Source organism: Mchenga conophoros, linkage group LG15 (genome assembly GCF_057382185.1).
Source record: "Mchenga conophoros isolate Kocher_MC1m ecotype Shallow Benthic linkage group LG15, M_conophoros_male_GT1.1, whole genome shotgun sequence".
Lineage (NCBI taxonomy): Eukaryota > Metazoa > Chordata > Actinopteri > Cichliformes > Cichlidae > Mchenga > Mchenga conophoros.
The window spans coordinates 22,992,404-23,012,555 of NC_140540.1; the positions used below are offsets into that span (position 1 = coordinate 22,992,404).

The 20,152-nt window shown below is 40.8% G+C and overlaps 1 protein-coding gene and 2 pseudogenes across 3 annotated transcripts; 1 reads left to right on the plus strand and 2 right to left on the minus strand.

The window, feature by feature from the left end:
* Positions 1–18: 18 nt before the first annotated feature.
* On the minus strand, positions 19–14,390 carry LOC146558357 (cytochrome P450 2K4-like; annotated as a pseudogene). The gene is made up of 9 exons (XR_014888685.1): positions 14,271–14,390; positions 2,895–2,975; positions 2,612–2,774; positions 2,426–2,525; positions 2,142–2,321; positions 1,408–1,549; positions 671–855; positions 284–425; positions 19–206 (listed from the first exon to the last, which is right to left on the minus strand). The product of XR_014888685.1 is annotated as a cytochrome P450 2K4-like (transcript).
* On the minus strand, positions 5,483–14,186 carry LOC146558358 (cytochrome P450 2K1-like; annotated as a pseudogene).
* LOC146558359 (uncharacterized) lies at positions 13,169–17,510 on the plus strand. 2 transcript variants are annotated; one of them, XM_085248152.1, is made up of 2 exons: positions 13,169–15,435; positions 15,596–17,510. In XM_085248152.1, the coding sequence occupies exon 2, from the start codon at positions 16,324–16,326 to the stop codon at positions 17,314–17,316; it is 993 nt and encodes a 330-aa protein (XP_085104278.1). In that variant the 5' UTR covers positions 13,169–15,435; positions 15,596–16,323; the 3' UTR covers positions 17,317–17,510. The 2 variants fall into 2 exon arrangements, with proteins under 2 accessions (XP_085104278.1, XP_085104279.1); XM_085248153.1 differs by having other exon boundaries at positions 13,169–14,849.
* Positions 17,511–20,152: the final 2,642 nt, after the last annotated feature.

The following is a 20,152-nucleotide window of genomic DNA, read 5'->3' on the forward strand; positions in this document are numbered from 1 at the left end:
GTTAAGAACACCTCTTCATCACATACAGGAAACAGCACACAGTTTGTGAGGTGAAGGGCTGAGTGTTAAGCCCACACTTGGAGTGAGATCTAATTCGTCCCCTGAAACTCCAGGAGCAGGTGTGAAACAAAAATGCTGCAAGAGGGTGGCGAAGAAGAGGAAGAGCTCCATCCTGGCCAGACTCTCTGCAAGGCAAATCCTGCGACCTGCAAGAGAGAATTCATGAAAAATTGATTGCTCTCCTATGAGCAGATGTAACCTTAACAGTGAGGAGCTCACAAACCTGCAGAAAATGGAATGAAAGCATCTCTTTTGACAAACTTTTTCTCTTTGTCCAGGAAGTGAGCAGGATAAAAGCTATGTGGTCTCTCCCACTCGTTGGGATCATGCAGGACAGATGTCAAGAAAGGAAACATTGTGGTTCCCTGCAGAAATGACAATACAAATAATTTCCCCCAGGGATCAATAAAGTATTCTGATTCTGATTCTGATTCTGATACACAAACTGAAAATGCCTCCTGTATGTTAAATAATAATGTCTTATAGTAATTAGTTATGTTACACACAGTCCTTATTATCCTCAACCAGTCCAAGTACCTGATGGGCCACAGCTTTGTTGAGTATTTTGTTGAGCTTTGTTTTCCATAGTAGCTGTGTTATTCAGTCTTACCTTCTCGATAAAGTGACCCTGAAAAGTGATGTCTCGGGTGGTTTTGTGAGGAAGTGCAGTGGGGTTGATGCTGCTCAGTCTCTGTGTCTCATGGATGACGGCGTCAGTGAAGGGCAGATTTTTCCTGTCAGCAACCTGCACCTGTCGATCTCCTATGACCCTCCTCAGTTCCTCCTGGACCTCATCTGGAGTATGAACAGAATCAGAATCAGAATCAGAATGGGTTTATTGCCAGATGTTGAGGTTTACAACATTAGGAAATTGCTGCGGTGCTTCAGTGCAGACAATAAGAATTAAAGTGCTATGTAGAAAGAAAGATATGTGCATGAGATATACATGAGATATATACATGAGAATAAGAATTATGAGTGCTACGTAGAAAGATATATACATGAGTGCAGGTGGTGATCAGTGCCAAACATGAAATGAAGCAGTGACACAGCGTAGGGTCATGTGTTAGTGGCGGGGACAATCATGTGGTTATTGTTCATGTGTCCAACAGCAGAGGGGAAGAAACTGTTCTTGTGGCGAGAGGTTCTGGTGCGAATGGACCGGAGCCTCCTGCCTGAGGGGAGCAGGTCAAGAACAGTGTACACATTTCATCCCTATGAGGCAGACTAAAACACTTCACCATACTTGAAAACTCCATGAAGATCAGATTTTGTTTCTGTGATGGTCTGTTTTCAGTAAAAACAATAATTGGCATATGCAAGTTGTGGATTACTTAGACTTCTCACCTTGAATTTTTGGATATTTGGCCATAAGCAGAAGTCCCCATCTCAGTGTAGTTGATGTTGTCTCAGTGCCGGCAGCAAACAGATGCATGACTGTCATCAAAAGGTTTTCATTATGGAAGTGACTGTTGGTAATCCCAGATTCCTGCACATAGACATTTAACGGCAAAGTCACTAAAATAAAGTTTAAGGGGCTTCAGTAGTACAAAAAAAGAAGTTATCCAACACTGATTTTACATGTATTTCCAATCCCTGTGTAGGCAATACCTCTAAAGAATTCACATAGACATAATGTCTTATATACAGTGCCATGAAAAAGTATTTTTCCCCTTTGTTGAATTCCTCTTGATTTTTATGCATAGTTATCACACATAAATGTTTCAGAGCATCAAAAAACTTTAATTTTAGGCAAAGTATTTTGTATTTACCCAGGTAAATATGAATTACAGGTTTTAAATGATGATTTCATTTATGAAGGGGAAAAACTATCCAAACCTACCTTGTTCTGTGCAAAAAAGTATTTACCACCTAAACCTAACAAATGGTTGTGTCACCCTTTGCATCTAGAACTGCAATCAACCACTTCTAAATAAGCAGTTCTGATAATGTCTTTCAATCAATGTGGAGGAATTTTAGCCCACTGATTGGGATTTTTTCACTAGTTGGAACAAAGTTTCACCCTGAGCTTCAGTGAAACATTCATGAACACCAACTTGAAAGATGATAGAGATGCCAACCTCCAGATTTTGTTTGCGAACCAGAAAGGCGTCTACAAAGCCTCTGCACATCTGGGGATTCAGAGTCTCTTTTAAGCGACTGAAGATGGTTTGGTTTTGTTTCTTATTGGCAGAAAATATTTTGTGTATTTCATTTCTGTCCGCAGTCCACTTGAAGAGCGATGGAAACATGTTGAAGATCTGTGAATCATCACATTTATATTTGGGATTAAATAACATTGTTGAATTGATACAGTTTATGTACTTTTAAAAATTCCGTAGCTTCAAAAAATAGGAATTGATACCTGTATTGAGGGACTTCCACCCACTTCCCAAAGTCTCTCAGGTTAGTCAGTGCAAAGCGCCTCATTTCTTTCCATGAATCGCCGTTGGACCACACAACCCCTGAAATGAAATTTTTACAAAGTAGTTTAACTAACACTAGATTCTGAAAAATACATTTATTGTAGCATAATAGTCACTTTTCATACCATGTCCTTGACTAAGTTCACGCATGATCTCCGGTGGATTTCTGTCTCCAAACACGTCATCATAGTCTACAAGTGCCTCCTTCACTGTCTTGTATCCTGATAGGACCACCACTTTTTTAGTTCCCAGATAGACCGTGAAGACTGATCCATATTTCTTGGATAACTAAGAACAGAAAAAAGTTCATTCTTTGACACAAATCCAACAAAACAAATGTAGGCAGCTCCCTGTAGAGCTGAATCTTGAAAACCACCTAAAAGAAAAGTAATGCAAAAACAAACTCACCTCCAGTAATGTGTTGTAGGGTTTTTTCAGGTCAAGCTGAAGTAGGTTCCCAAGCAACGGAAGTGGTCTGGGTCCTGGAGGCTCCTTACCATGTTTTTTGGTACTGAAACTGGAAGGGGAGATTAAATACATGAACAGGAAAACTGTGAAAGCCCCCAACAAGAATGTGTAACTGAAGCAATGGAGAAAAACATCTAATATCCCCATGATTATAAAACAAAATGTCCTCTGATAGTTCTTTGTACACAGCGACTCACTAAGATAAGATAAGATAAGATAACTCTTTATTGTCATTGCACAGTCATACATAGTACAGTAGTACAATGAAATTGGAAAAACTGTCCTACGTCGGCACTACATATAACACAACACGACACGATATGACACATCACAACGTAACAAACAACACAACACAGTATATTAACTTAGTATAAAAAAGAAGAATAAGTGTATGTGTATTGCACACTGTTATTATTGCACATTAATTATTATTGCACCTTGTTATAAATATAAATATTATTGTTATCGTTTTAAACATTGTAAACTCCCCCTAAAAAGTCCAGGGAGGTATCCAGTCAGGTCAGCTATTTACATTGATCAGGGCTATTGCCCTGTTGTAAAAGCTGTCCTTGAGTCTATTTGTTCGGGACCTCAGCAGCCTGAACCTCCTGCCAGACGGCAGCAGCTTAAACACCCGGTGTCCTGGGTGTGTGCAGTCCCGTAGGATGCTGCGTGCCCTCTTGAGACAGCGAGTGCTGTACAGGTCCTTCAGGGAGGGAAGAGGATGTCCAATGATTTTTTGGGCCATGTTGATGACCCTCTGGAGTGCCTTTCTGTGTGCTGTGGTGCAGCTGGAGAACCACACACCGATGCAATATGTCAGCACACTTTCAATGGAGCAGCGGTAGAAGACGGTCAGCAGCTCCTTCTTCAGGTCCATTTTTCTGAGAATCCTCAGAAAAATGGACCCAGCATTTGGTACTGAAGTTCTTTTTCTTTCTTTTTTTTGTTTCTTAGTTGACCAATCTAGACATCCACTACAAGGGGGTGGGAAAATGCAGTAGAAAGGTTAATCTGAATGACTTAGTAAATCATTACTGTTAGCAAGCTGTTACTTTGCTGTATACTGATATTGATTTTCTACTCAGAAAGACCTGTCACCGAATTCTTATTGTTTAACCACAGTCAAACAATGAGTGTATTTGAGTTAAAGGATCATGAATAAAAAGTGAAATAGTGACAAAATCCGTTCGATTTCTCTGCTTCTTTTAAAGGCCTTAGGAATCTTCCAGATATTATCCCTTACAGTTATTTGTATTTAATCATGAGAAATAAATGTAATATTGAGCTAAGCTGTTACTGTTTGGAAAACAGATTTATAAAAATGCCGGACTTACCACTGAAGACCTGAATCATGAGTAGCAGCTGTTCTCGTGATGAACACCATTAAGATGGTTACAGTTTGATACAAAAATAAAGTTGTTTTTGTTTTTTTGTTTTTTTTGCTTCAGCCAAGTTCTCAAGCTTATTTTTCTGTGCAGTTGTACAACTGTGTGGTCACCCCAGTGATTTCAAGCAAGTAACTATTTGCTATTTGGGGGAGACCATGGTTCAGGTGGTTGGGAAGATCATCTGTAACTGGAAGGTTGCCAGTTCGATCCCCCAGCTCTCTCTGTCCTGGTAGTTGTGTGCTTTGGCAAGACACTTTACCCTACCGCCTACTGGTGTTGGCCAGAGGGGCCGATGGCGTGATATGGCAGCCTCGCTTCTGTCGGTCTGCCCCAGGGCAGCTGTGGCTACAACTGTGGTTTGCCTGCATCAGTGTGTGAATGTGAGAGTGAATGAATTATAAAGCGGTTTGGGTGCCTTGAAAAAAATTATAAATGCAATCCATTTTTATTTATTGATGTATTTATTTAATTTATTTTGGCACTCCATCCATAGTAATGTGTTAGACAGAAATCATATTTCAAATGGCATTTGGTACTTCAAACCATATATTACTGTTTAAACAGAATTTCTAACACTAGAATAAGGTCAGATACAGTCACGGCCGCGTAGCTGGTGTGTTTGTGAAGCGGAACAAAAAACAGACACAGGAGAGTAAACTCAGTATAAGAAAAGGTGAGCCATTTATTTGGCTGACAATACATGAACACAAAACAAGGCAAAGTGCGCTGGGGTAAAAACTAAACTGAAATCTAAACCGGGAATAAATTCAGATAAACTGTGACAAGAGAACATAAATCTGAAAAGCTGCATGCGGAACTATGACGTGAAAAAAAGAAGAAGAAAAAAAACACGCCAAAACTAAACACACTGACCATGGAAACAAGACTTTCAAAATAAAACAGGAAACATGGAGAGATGTAGACATGCTAACAAAAGCTTGATAACATGAAACATGCAGACAAGAACTACATGACAGGCTGGGGAGACACTAATTTGAATAAAATTAGGCTAAATTTTAAATCCAGGCAACAGGGTAGGACAACTTTGTATAAACTGCCACTTCTATGACCAAAAAGAGAATTCAAATTGTGAAAAATTTAGGTAGCATTTCAGGTAATGCAGTACTAGTTCATCCCAGTTTAAATAAACTAAACTATACCTTTAGACGTAAACATGAGGTATTGACATACTTCTGTTATTGACATTCTTCTGTCACAAGCTCTCCATCCGGAAGTCTCTCACATTAGTAAATGCAAAGAGTCTCATTTCCATTCATGAATCACTTTTAGACCAAAAAAAGCCATGAGAAATGATTACATATAGCCACGGTCACAGTCAAACCCCTGAGGAGAAACGCTCAGAAAGTATTTTAAATAACACAGTTGGGACGATGGATCCTTATTTTGATAGTTTTCTTACCACGCCCTTGTCTAAATTCTTTTTCAAAATGCAATTGTTTTATTTCCAAAGACTATTTCATAACCAACAAGTGTGTCCTTCACAGTCTTGAATTCTGCAAAACCACCACTATTTTAGGTCCCAGATAGACTGTGATAATGGATCCATATTTCTTAAATACCTAAGAACAGCAACATTTGGTCTTCCGATGTCTGTGAAAATATGGACATATGCTGCTGTTCTAAGGAGAGATAAATCATCCATGGGGAGAAATAACAAGACAGAACAAAACAAAAAAAGAAAATAAAAAACAGTTTTTTGTATCCATATATGATCCATCTTTTGTCTAACTAATAAAAGAAAAAACAAATTCTTTTACACACACATCCAAGAAAACATCAGTACTGATGATTCTGGCGTACATTTCTATGGCAAATTACTCTTATTGTTTAGTAGAAAGAAAAAAAACAGAAGAAAAAAAAAGATTACACCCAGATGATTCAGTTCTTTGTACAGGCTAGGACAACTTTTGTCAAGAATTTCTCTCCATCACATACAGGAAACAGCATACAGTTTGTGAGGTGAAGGTCCGAGAGTAGCGCCCACACTTAGCGTGAGATCCAATTCATCCTCTGAAACTCCAGGTGCAGGAGCGAAACGAAAATGGTGCAGGAGGGTGCTGAAGAAGAGGAAGAGCTCCATCCTGGCCAGACTCTCTCCGAGGCAAACCCTGCGACCTGTAAGAGACAATTGAAGAATAACTTCAGCTGTCCTGTCAGTAGATGTAACCTAAGCAATGATGGCTGAGCTCACAAAACTGCAGAAAATGGAATGAAGGCATCTCACTTAACAAACTTTTTCTCTTTGTCCAGGAAGTGAGCAGGATAAAAGCTGCGTGGTCTCTCCCACTCCTCTGGATCATGCAGGACAGGTGTCAAGAAAGGAAACACAAATTACAATACAGAAATGGAAAATCCTCTATATGGGGAATAATAACGAGAAGGCAGTGTGTTGTCTTCGTATAGCTTTGAATAATTACACAGCATCCACTTGTGTTTCGCGAGCGTCTGCTCCAAACATTTTTATTCTCCCATTCACAAATCAGTCTTCTTTTATAGAGGCATTCATGAGCCCTCTCAAATACAGCGCCCCCTACTGGCAAAACCCCATTAGCACATGAACACCCACACATCACCACATCCCCTTTTCTCTGAATTGTTTTACATCAATATATTTTTTTTTTCCAACACCATCAGAATATAAGATAAAAACAAATCCAGTCGTAGCTTTACAGATTAAGCCTAACTGGTCTTTTGACCTTAAGCTCTGACCTCCTCAATACAGGTTCTGAAACAACTGCACTTTTCTCCACATGCTCATGTCCATCCAGTGGTTTTAAACCAGACACTATCTCTGCATGTGACACATCAACATTTTCATCTTCCTCACCATATTGTTCCTCCTGAAATGTCTCTTTAGTCTTCAGCAAGTTACGACGGTTCCTTCTGAACACATGACCTTCTTCAGTTCTTACGTCATATGATCTCGGACCTGCTTCCTGAAGAACAATGGCTTTCCTGCTCCATGCATTCTGATCTTGGATTCTCACTACATCATCCTTTGCAAGCAATCCAAGTGCTCTTGTTCCCTTGTCGTATTGCAGTTTTTGCTTCCATTTCAGATGCTCCTGCTTTTTTATAATTTCTTCACTCTGCTTGCTTTCTGCATAGCAGGGCAAAGTTGTGTGTAGCTTACGATTCATCAGCAATTCTGCAGGGGATAAACCACAGTCAAGAGGAGCAGTCCTGTAGCTCAGCATAGCTAAATAAGGATCTGATCGACTGTCTGTAGCCTTCTTCAGAAGCTGCTTGATGATATGCACTCCTTTTTCAGCCTTGCCATTTGCCTGTGGATGTTGAGGACTTGATGTGACATGTTTAAAGCCGTATTCTCTTGCGAAATTCTGCCATTCTTTGCAATTATAGCAAGGACCATTGTCACTAATGACAGTTTCAGGTATTCCATGCCTGGAAAAGATAGACTTCACATGTGTGATCACATTATTAGCAGTTGTACTTGTAAGCAGAGCAATCTCAGGAAAGTTAGAGTAATAATCTATCACCAACAGATAGTCTTTCCCATTAAAATGAAATAAATCTGTTCCGACTTTCCTCCAAGGCGCTGTAGGAAGTTCAGGAATCATCATGGGTTCTCTTGCCTGTCTGCTCTGAAACTTGTTACATGTTTCACACTTTCCGACCATGGTCTCAATGTCTTTATTAATGCCAGGCCAGTACACAGTGTCTCTAGCCCTCCTTTTACACTTTTCTATTCCCAGATGTCCCTCATGTATTCTTTGAAGTATCAGCTGTCTCAGACTATGTGGTATCACAATCCTATTGCCTCTCAACAGCAGTCCATTTACCACATTGAGCTCCGATCTAACATGATAATACTTTGAACAAGACCCTTTGGGCCAGTCTCCTTGGATATTTTCCATCACCGTTTGCAGCTCCCTGTCTGCAGCTGTCTCCTCGCATATTTGTTTTATCTTTGCGTCAGACACTGGCAGAGACTCCACTATCATATTAACATGATCGTCTACTTCTTTCTCAGTGGAGCTTGCGTGACACACCTCTGATGCTCGCGACAGTGCATCCGCTAAAGCTAAATGCTTTCCTGGTGTGTATATCAAGTCAAAGCTGTACCTTTGCAGTTTCATCATGAGACGTTGAATCCTCGGCGACATCTGATTCAGATTTTTCTTAATGATTGACACCAAAGGACGATGATCTGTCTCAACTGTAAAGGTAGGAAGACCATAAACATAACAGTGAAAAATATCAAGTCCATATGCCAGTCCGAGACATTCTTTCTCAATCTGAGCATATCTGGTTTCAGACTTAGTCATGGATCTAGAAGCATAAGCAACTGGTTTCCAACTCCCTTCTTCAGCCTGAAGTAAAACAGCTCCAAGCCCATCCTTTGAGGCATCTGTCGAGATTTTCAGACTCTTAGTTGGATCATAATAGGCAAGCACCGGGCGCGTTGTCAGTGTGGTTTTCAAATCATTCCATTCTTGTTCATGCCTCGCTGACCATTTAAATTCTATGGAATCACGAAGTAACTCCCTTAGTGCTGATGTTCTCACTGACAAGTTAGGTATGAATTTTCCTACAAAGTTTATCATTCCCATCACTCTGAGCACACCTCTCTTATCTGTCGGGCGTGGCATTGTTGCGATGGCTTTTACTTTTCTTTCATCTGGCTCAATACCTCCAGCAGAGAATTTGTCTCCCAGAAATGTTATTTCCTTCACACCAAAATGACACTTGTCACGATTTAGCTTCAATCCATTCTCCCTCATCCGCTGCAGCACCTTTACCAGTCTTTCATTATGTTCTTGTAGGGTGGAGCCCCATATAACCACATCATCAACATAACAGCGAACACCTTGTAAACCCTCTAACATGTTGTCCATGGCACGATGAAAAATCTCAGATGCTGAGATTATGCCAAATGGCATTCTGAGGAATCTATACCTGCCAAAAGGTGTATTGAAAGTACAGTATTTTGAACTTTTCTCATCCAGCTTTATTTGCCAAAAACCCTGTGCTGCATCTAGCTTTGAAAAGTATTTGGCGCCTGCCATTTCACTTGCAACCTCTTCACGCTTTGGTATCTGGTAGTGCTCACGTTTTATGGCTTGATTTAAATCGCCATATTCTCAAATCATTGTTTTTATTCCTTTTATCCACACACACCATTGAGTTTACCCACGCAGTCGGTTCTTCCACTTTTGTAATGACCTGCAACTGTAACATCCTGTTAAGTTCTTTCTTTAAACGGTCCTTCAGTGGAGCTGGGACTCTACGTGGTGCATGGATCACTGGCTTTGCATCCTCTTTCAGCTGGATACTGTAATTGCATGGTAGACATCCCAAACCTTTGAAGATATCCTCATAATGCTGTACAATGGAGTCAACTGCTCCGCGCTGTCCACTTTCTGTTTCTGGACAGCTGATGTGATACACTCTTTCTACTAGGTTCAATCTTTTGGATGTCACGCCACCCAGCAGTGATTCACGACCTTCTGGAACAACATTAAACAATACATCATAATCTTTATGTTTTATTGTCACTTTAAGCCTGCATTGACCACTGCTCTCAATATACTTTCCATTGTAGTCTTTTAGAGGTACTCTTTTCTTTATTATTTTGGGCTTTGGTTTCATGGCATGGATCTCTGTCATGCTGATTAGGTTCGCCTGCGCACCTGTATCAATCCTTAGTGCCACCAAAGCTCCTTGTATTGGGAGTGAAACAATCCATGTGTCTTCATAATCTGAGCATCGCTCACTGTCCTCTGCTTCGTTATGCTCACTTTTTACATCCTCAAGTGACACTATGCCCACAAAGAAAGTCTCGCTTAAGTCAGTCTCTTCAACTACATGCACTGATTTGGGTTTGGCTTCCGACAGACATTGTTTGGCAAAATGATTTTTCCCATCGCATTTCAAACATCTTTTGCCATAAGCTGGACACTGTCTAGGTTCATGTCTGCTACCACATCGCTTACAGGAGTACACTGTATCATCATTGCTGGGCTTCTGCGACATATTCTTCCTCATTTTCTTTTTAACCACAGCTATTCTTGCACTATCAGGTACTGCAGCGACGCTCGTCTCATTAAATGTCTTTGCATGCTGCAGGGCTAACTCACTCGCATGACACAGTCTTTCTGCTTCATCCAGAGTTAACTTGGAATCTCTGAGCAGCCGTTCTCTAGTCCGTTTATCATGGATCCCATACACAATTTGATCACGAACCATAGAATCTTTCAGCTCTCCAAAATCACATGACTGTGCCTTTAGCTTCAAATCAGTCACAAAGCAATCAAAAGTTTCTTCTGGTTGCTGCATCCGAGATTGGAAAACATACCTTTCATATACTGTGTTCTTCTGTGGTGAACAGTGTGCATCAAACTTTTCAACCACTCTGTCATACTTATTCCTGTCACCAACTTCCTCAAACTCAAACGTGTTGAAGACTTCAATGGCTTGAGGACCAGCTACCGTGAGCAGCAATGCAATTTTCCTGGCATCGGGTTTAGAGTCCAGTCCCATGGCAGCCATGTACAGCTCAAACTGCTGCTTAAAACACCGCCAGTTGCTGTCCACATTCCCCACCAGTTTCAGTCCTTCCGGAGGCTTCAAACTTTCCATCTCAAACAGAACTTTGAGCTACTATCGCTTCCGCTCTCCCACTTTTACTCCTGGTACCATGTGTTGTCTTCGTATAGCTTTGAATAATTACACAGCATCCACTGGTGTTTCGCGAGCGTGTGCTCCAAACATTTTTATTCTCCCATTCACAAATCAGTCTTCTTTTATAGAGGCATTCATGAGCCCTCTCAAATACAGCGCCCCCTACTGGCAAAACCCCATTAGCACATGAGGCACAAAAAGGACCAGAATGAAAAGAAACAGCACATACGTGTTTTCTAAGGCCAATCATTCCCCTCTTTCTGCAGTTGCTTAACAACCTGCCTTCAAGATTCAGTTTTATGCATTCAGTTAAACCAATGAGAATATAGGAGGTGGGTTATTCAGTCTAACCTTCTCACTTTATCGAGAAGGTTAGACTGAAAAGTGATGTCTCGGGTGGTTTTGTGGGGAAGTGTAGTGGGGATGATGCTGCTCAGTCTCTGTATCTCATGGATGACGGTGTCAGTGAAGGGCAGACTTTTCCTGTCAGCAACCTGCACCTGTTGGTCTTCTATGACCCTCCTCAGCTCCTCCTGGACCTCTTCTGGTACATGAAAGACAAAGTGGACACATTTTATCTCTGAAAACCCTAAGCTACAGTGGGGCAAAAAAGTATTTAGTCAGCCACCGATTGTGCAAGTTCCCCCACTTAAAATGATGACAGAGGTCAGTAATTTGCACCAGAGGTACACTTCAACTGTGAGAGACAGAATGTGAAAAAAAAAAATCCATGAATTCACAAGGTAGGATTTGTAAAGAATTTATTCGTAAATCAGGGTGGAAAATAAGTATTTGGTCACCTCAAACAAGGAAAATCTCTGGCTCTCACAGACCTGTAACGTCTTCTGTAAGAAGCTTTTCTGTCCCCCACTCGTTACCTGTATGAATGGCACCTGTTTGAACCCATCATCTGTATAAAAGACACCTGTCCATAGCCTCAAACAGTCAGACTCCAAACGCTGCCATGGCCAAGACCAAAGAGCTTTCGAAGGACACCAGGAAAAGTATTGTAGACCTGCACCAGACTGGGAAGAGTGAATCTACAATAGGCAAGCAGCTTGGTGTGAAAAAAATCAACTGTGGGAGCAATCATCAGAAAATGGAAGACATACAAGACCACCGATAATCTCCCTCGATCTGGGGCTCCACGCAAGATCTCATCCCGTGGGGTCAAAATGATCATGAGAACGGTGAGCAAAGATCCCAGAACCACACGGGGGGACCTGGTGAATGACCTGCAGAGAGCTGGGACCAAAGTAACAAAGGTCACATCAGTAACACACTACAACGGCAGGGAATCAAATCCCGCAGTGCCAGACGTGTTCCGCTGCTGAAGCCAGTGCATGTCCAGGCCCGTCTGAAGTTTGCCAGAGAGCACATGGATGATACAGCAGAGGATTGGGAGAATGTCATGTGGTCAGATGAAACCAAAGTAGAACTTTTTGGTATAAACTCAACTCGTCGTGTTTGGAGGAAGAAGAATACTGAGTTGCATCCCAAGAACACCATACCTACTGTGAAGCATGGGGGTGGAAACATCATGCTATGGGGCTGTTTTTCTGCCAAGGGGACAGGACGACTGATCCGTGTTAAGGACAGAATGAATGGGGCCATGTATCGTGAGATTTTGAGCCAAAACCACCTTCCATCAGTGAGAACTTTGAAGATGAAACGAGGCTGGGTCTTCCAACATGACAATGATCCAAAACACACCGCCTGGGCAACAAAGGAGTGGCTCCGTAAGAAGCATTTGAAAGTCCTGGAGTGGCCTAGCCAGTCTCCAGACCTCAACCCCATAGAAAATCTGTGGCGGGAGTTGAAAGTCCGTGTTGCTCGGCGACAGCCCCAAAACATCACTGCTCTCGAGAAGATCTGCATGGAGGAATGGGCCAAAATACCAGCTACTGTGTGTGCAAACCTGGTAAAGACCTATAGTAAACGTTTGACCTCTGTTATTGCCAACAAAGGTTATGTTACAAAGTATTGAGTTGTATTTTTGTTATTGACCAAATACTTATTTTCCACCCTGATTTACGAATAAATTCTTTACAAATCCTACCATGTGAATTCATGGATTTTTTTTCCACATTCTGTCTCTCACAGTTGAAGTGTACCTCTGGTGCAAATTACTGACCTCTGTCATCATTTTAAGTGGGGGAACTTGCACAATCGGTGGCTGACTAAATACTTTTTTGCCCCACTGTATAGTCAAGAAATGCAATTTACATCACTTCTTTCCTTTGATTTTGTTATGGTCACTCCTTCCTGTCCATTGGCATTTTCAAATCGAGGATTACTCAGGCACCTCACCCTATATCTTTGGATATTTGGCTATAAGCAGAAGTGCCCATCTCATCTCAGTGTTTGCCGGCAGCAAACAGATTCATTACTGTAATTAAAAGGTTATCATCATGGAAGTGACTTTTGATAATCCCAGCCTTCTGCACATAGACATTTAACAGCAAAGTCACTAAAATAAAGTTTAAGGAGCTTCAGTAGTATAAAAAAAAGTTGTCCAACACTTATTTTACATTTACTTCAAAGCTCTGTGATGCAGGTTCAAGAACAAAAGTTATTCTTTACAAAAAAAACAAAAAAACAAAACAAAAACTCCACTATGAAAATAATCTCTCTCTATTGATTAACAGAAAAAATTGCAACACGTTGCACATAGACATTAACATTAGCAAATGATTGAATCATCATATTCAAATCTGTGTCCATAGACAATGGAGCAGATTATGTTAGAGACTGCACAGTTAATTGGTTGGGTTGTATCAAAAGCTTCTCCTGTGCCCTCCCCCCCAAAAAAGGAAAAAAAAGATATTTAAGTAAAATTTCAGATAATACTAGTTCATCCCAGTTTAAACAAACTCAACTGTACCTTTAGATTTCTTGAAAATATCAATAGGTATTGACATTCCTCCATAATCTTGTCTTCACATGCAAACATGCAATCAACAAGTGCCTCCTTCACTGTCCTTTATCCTGCCAGTACCACCACTTTTTTTAGGTCCCAGATAGATGGTGAAGACTGATCCATATTTCTTAAATAACTAAGAACAGTGGAGTATGTTGATATTTTCACAGACATCGGAAGATCAAAGGTGAAAAAGCTGCCACAGGGGGGGAAAAAAATCCCTGAAAAGTTGCCACAAAAAAAACTGACCTCCATTAATGAGATATCAAGTCTTTTCAGGTCCAGCTGCAGAAGATTCCCCAGTAGGGGAAATGCTCTCGGTCCTGGAGGCTCCTTTACATTTCTTTTGGAACTGAAGCTTGAGGAAGAGATGAAGAGGATCAGTATCAGCACAATCAGAACCATTACTAAGAAGACAGAGTTTGTTGACTCAATAAAAACAGCATCTATTGTCCCCATGGCCTTGAAAGAAAATATCCAAAATGTGTTATTTGAACTGAAAGAGACAATTTTTTTTCTCAGAATGTTTCAAAATTTATAGAAAAACTATTTTTTTAGACATTGTCAAAGAGCAAGAAACATGTATATAAACCACAGCTAGCACACTAGACTGTGACTTCTGTGGTAGTGAATTAATTGCTTAATGACTGGCAGGTGGGTTGAAGAGAGAGAGAGACAGACTCAAAGGCTCTTGATGCTGCAGCTGGAGCTGGTGTGGTGCCTCAGGTCCTAGTCTGCACTATACAGCATACTTTCTCTTTTAGTGTACACTTCTATAATTGGCAAATTCTGATCTATAATAATACCTAGATACTTTTAAGATGTGAACAATTTCAGCACCTTGAATTGTTTTATTTTTAGGAAACAACTCTGCCATTTGAGAACAACATGAACTCGGATTTGTCTACATTTAACACCGTAAGTTAAGTTAAATGGGACTGAAGGCAGACTGCAGAAATTCAAGGGTTTGTGCTACTGTAGGAGATGAAGAATAAATAGTTGTGTCATCTGCAAAAAGATGGAATGCTGCATTTGATAAATTATCAGAAAGGTTATTCATATAGAGATAAAGACCAACGGTCCTAATATGGAGCCCTGAGGAACTCCTTTGGGTACTGGGAGAAAAGAGGAAGAAGAAAGTAATTTGACAAAGAAATTAAAGATAAACCAATATTGTTTAGTCTGTTTACTAAAATGGCATGGTTATTGTGTCAAAAAGCTTCAAGCTTCCAGTCAAGAAAAAGAGCAGCACAGTATTTTTTGCAGTTCATTGCATCAATAATATCTGTTCTGCCTTTTATAACTTAAATTGGATATCATAGTTGTAAACTGCCCTAGAGCTCCCTCTAGTGGCTGCTTTGTAATATGGGTTTGGTTACTTTGGAAAGGGGAAAAAATGAGAACGTGAAGAAGAAATAAAAGATGGCGGAAAGTGATACCGTAATGTTATCGTTCTAAGCTGATACGGACCTTAACATGTTGTTGCCTTGGACAAGATATGTCTGTAAGTATGAGTGTCGATAAAATAATTATTATCTTCAGTTTTGTGTAAAAATGGTACGATAACTTGTACATTTGAAAATTTTATCTTGTTAGCTTGCAGTAAGAGTGTAACAAGCTAGTTTACAATGTTAGTTAGCTAATACAGTATTTTGTACTTTCAGTTTTACGATGGTCAAAGAGAAGGCAATGGTCAGAGGCCATTCTTCAATAAATCAGCGCAAAAAGGAAAATAAGTCTGGTTATTGGAGCATCGTTATCTCACTGTCTAGCTGGTGAAACTAAGAGACTCAGGGCGCAGACACACAGTAAAAAGACATTAGCGCAGCGGGCAGGAGGAGCTATTTTCAGCACATCAGTTATGAGTCTACGGTCAGGAAAGCAAAATCAACTGGATCTTCCAGAAGAGGAAGAAACACTAGACCAAAGAGAAACAGAACAAGTGCACAACGCAGTGGATATGGAGAACAAGGATAATGCAAGCAACGCAGACACACAGGGGGAGTCTAGATGCTCGCGTACATCCAAGCGTTCATCCACAAGTTCTGCAGCACTTAAAGCACGAGCAAAAGCAGAGGCTGCACATGCACAGCTGGCGTATTCAGAAAGAGAAGCAGCTATAATGAAACAAAAAACTGAACTTGAGGCTAATTTACATGTTTTGAGTTGTCAAAAGGCTGTTGCAGTTGCAGAAGCAGAGGTTGCAGTTTATGAAGAAGAGGAGGAGTGACTCTCAAAAAGTGAACTGCGCTATCCATTGGTGGGACCACCCGCTAGTTCAAAACAACGCACAGCAGAGTATGTACAAAAACACTCAGATATTTCCCTTGAAGAATTCAAATTAAAAGTAGATCCACTTGCCTGTCACAAAGCTGCACGTGAACAATGCGAAATGGCTATGAATGCAGATATAGACAAAGACGGCTCACATAGTGCTCAAAAGGCTAATGTTAAAGTGGAACTCCAAACACAACAGAGAGAGAGACTGGATTCCCCCAAACCTTATCCGTACGACACTCTTCAAACATCAACAGAGACACAGGGTGTCCAGGATATTACAAGGTACCTGACACAGAGGGAAATGTTAAGTACTGGACTTTTGCAGTTTGATGACCACCCAGAAAACTACTGTGAGTGGAAGGCGTCATTTCAAAGTGCTATTAAAGACTTGCATGTTACACCTCAAGAGGAGCTAGATTTAATGGTCAATTGGCTTGGAGTTGAGTCTGGTCACCAGGCCAAAAGAATCCGATCAGTCCATGTCTTTAATCCAGCTGCAGCTCTCAACCTTGTGTGGCAAAGACTCGAGGAATGTTATGGATCTCCAGAAGTGGTAGAAAATGCACTGTTAAAAAAGATTGAACAGTTTCCCAAACTAAACAACAGAGACAACACAAAGTTAAGAGAGCTGGGTGACGTTCTTCAGGAAATAGAATGTGCAAAAGATGGAGGATACCTACCAGGCCTCTCATATTTGGACACAGCTCGCGGAGTCAACCCCATTGTGGAAAAGTTACCATATGGACTGCAGGAAAAATGGATTGCAACAGGAGCAAAGTACAAAGAAGAACATAAAGTTGTTTCCCCCCCTTTCAGTGTCTTTTCAAAGTTTGTAAGACAACAAGCCAAAATAAGAAACGACCCAAGCTTTGTCATCACACCTCCTGCCGACACAAGCTTCAAGAAGGAGAAAAGCTTCAGAGGCAGTAACAGGCAAGTGATTAGTGTACACAAAATGGACATTCCTACAGGCACTAGTTCACCTCAAAATAGTTACAGCAAGCCTATAGAAAGCCCTGACAAGGTATGCCCAATACATAAGAAGCGTCACCCTCTTACAGTTTTTTCTGATTGCTTAAGCACATTTTTTGTAACTATTGGCTAATTTTGCAAAACTCTTCACACAAATAAGAAAACCTGTCACCCAATCATCAAAACATTGTAGTTCTCTTGCAAAAGCAAACACAGCTAGATTAACTCTTCACACCTTTGTAAAAATGGTGTTTCCGTATCAAACAGTACACACAAGCCATCATCTACTAAGCACACAATGCGCCAACTGCACACTGATGGTATGAATACAAAACACATCTGGCCTTTGCTTCCTCTGTGCACAAGGTAGGCTATGTCAGTTTGAGCTCATACTTCTGTCATAGATCCATAAGCATAGAGGGATCCAAACTTCAAGTACTGGTGTTTATTCACACACATCAAAACAAACACAAGTGTTTATTTCCAAGTATAGGATTATTTGCAATCGCCATAATGACTATATGGGTTACTTGGTCTGCAGTGAACATGCTTCCTCTGTCCCAGCATCTGGTCATCTAGCAATTCTCTAAAGTAACAATTTCAGTATTTTTACATCAATGGTATTGGTGTGTTTCTCATTGGCATATGGCAGTGCTACAAATCTTTGTGCGAAGTGACTGTACTAACCGATTCTCATTTCAAGATGTCCTTATGGTACTTGCTACAGTGTAGCGGCTCGAGTTAGGCTGGACCCGTTGGCCAGCTACCCTCAGGGTCATTCCACGGTTGATTACATGGTCCACTATTGTAGCTCTGATGTCATCAGCAATTCTATTTCTTACTCTTCCTACCCTTCCTCTCCCCCCTCCTCATCTTCCTCTCCCCCCTCCTCGTCTTCCTCTTGCTCCTCCTTGTCCTTGTCGTCCTCTTCATCCTACTTCTTCACCTCCACGTCCTCTTCCTCGGCCTCCTCTACTTCTCACTCTTCCTGCTCCCTCCATTGTACTCCGCACTAGAGGTCTGCGCGGGAATGTTTTTTTAGTCCCGCTCCCGCCCGCTCCCGCAAGGTTTTGTACCGCACCCGACCGCTCCTGCTGTATATTCAGTCTTTGTTCACCCGCTGCCCGCTTAGAATAATTTTCTACCCGACCCGACCGTTCCCGCTAAATTTAGATCTGGTTTCCAAAATCTCACATTTAAATGGGGTACCACCAAAAAATAGAGATAACAGATAAAACTGCAGGTTGTGCAATGATTGTATTTATTTTTCTTAAACAAGATGCATTTATCTGTCAACATGCAACATTTATCTTTTAACATGGAAAACGTGTTGCAAAAATAAAATAAATAAAAACGAATACAGCATTGTGGCCTACTTGTTATTTTTATGTAAAATACAAACGTAACATTTTTCTGTCAACACAGTAGGGAAAGTGTCGCGAAAAAAAAAAAAGTCACTTAAAATTGTAAACAAAAGAACAAAATAGTTGGCCACTGCGAAATTAAATGGTTGTTTAAACTATCAGTTTAACGAAAAAATGTCCCAATGTCGAATTCAAGGTCTCTCCTACAAAAGAAAATATGCATATATAAATACAACAATAAACGACATCTCAAAATTATAAACTATTAATCAAATGAACGAAACTTACTTAAAAAATCCAAATTATTTTAAATTTCCATGCAGGAAAAGAATGTCACTGACTGATGAGGGTTTCAGTACTGAACGTCTCTCCTCCAAAATCCGACCACAAAGGCTGAATGCTCTCTCGGAAGGTGCACTCGTTGCCGGGATGCAGAGGACAAATCTTGCAAGGTTGCTCAGGGCAGGGAACTGGAAACTGTTGGAATTCCACCACTGCAAAATGTTTTGTTGACTTGATAATTCAAGTTTCATGGTCCTGTACTCCTGAATCTGAACATCTAGTGATTTTGATCCACATGATTCTTCCTCTTCCTCCCAATCTGAAAATTTATGAAGAACAGTAGGCCTTTTGGCAGGTGTTGGTTCAACATCCTCATCATGTGCATGATCAAACTTTAAATCTTCGATCATCTCCTTGACTCCCTGTATCACATTCTGTCGCCCTCTTTCATCTAACATTCTCAGACCTCGCAGATTTGGTGTCAGAAAGGTTGCTATTTTATAAAGCATGTGAACAGAATGGGATGAAGTGCTGTCTGCTGACAGTAATTCTTTCAGCCGTGTTACACAGACGGTTGCAATTTCAGAGAGCAGAGGGTCTTTTGTGGCTGATGTACAGTGCTCAATTAATCGCACAGACCACGGAAGAACAAGTGAGGCACTGGGAGCTGTGTTATCAGTTTCCAAGTCGTCAGTTGCCTCTTTGAAGGGTTTTAGGAATGATACTAGTAACTTAAGAGTACTGATGCTAATGCGTCCGATCTTGTCATAATTATTGCTCTCAGTCAGCACAGATGCAATGTCTTCGTACTGTTCCAAGACAGAATTTAACATGTCAAAGTTAGAGTTCCATCGTGTCTCTATGGATTGTTTCAGTGACTTTTTAAGCTTGCCCTGCTGTCCTGAGTGTTTGAAATATGTAACCAACTTTTTAACATCAGTCAGAAGGCTAGCGATCTCTGGAGACTTTTCGATTATGGCAGTACCAAACGCACTGGAGAGAGTCACGTTTAGTATGTGCGCTGTGCAGTTTAGCCTCGTGTATTCTCGTAAGGCACTGATCATGTTGGCTCCACGATCTGTGACAAAAATAATCTTTTTGCCCATGTCTGTCGCATCAATGCCAAACACTCTGAGATTCTGCAGCAGGTGCCTTCGAATGTTTTCACCTGTCTTTGAGGTGCTTGGGTCAAAAGGGGCAGCAAAAAGCACTCTTGAATGTAGCTCAGATTGCTCATTAACGTAATGGATGGTTGCAGACAAAAAGGACGTTTTTCGATATGTTTCTGTCCATATGTCTGCTGTAACAGCGCATCCAAACTTC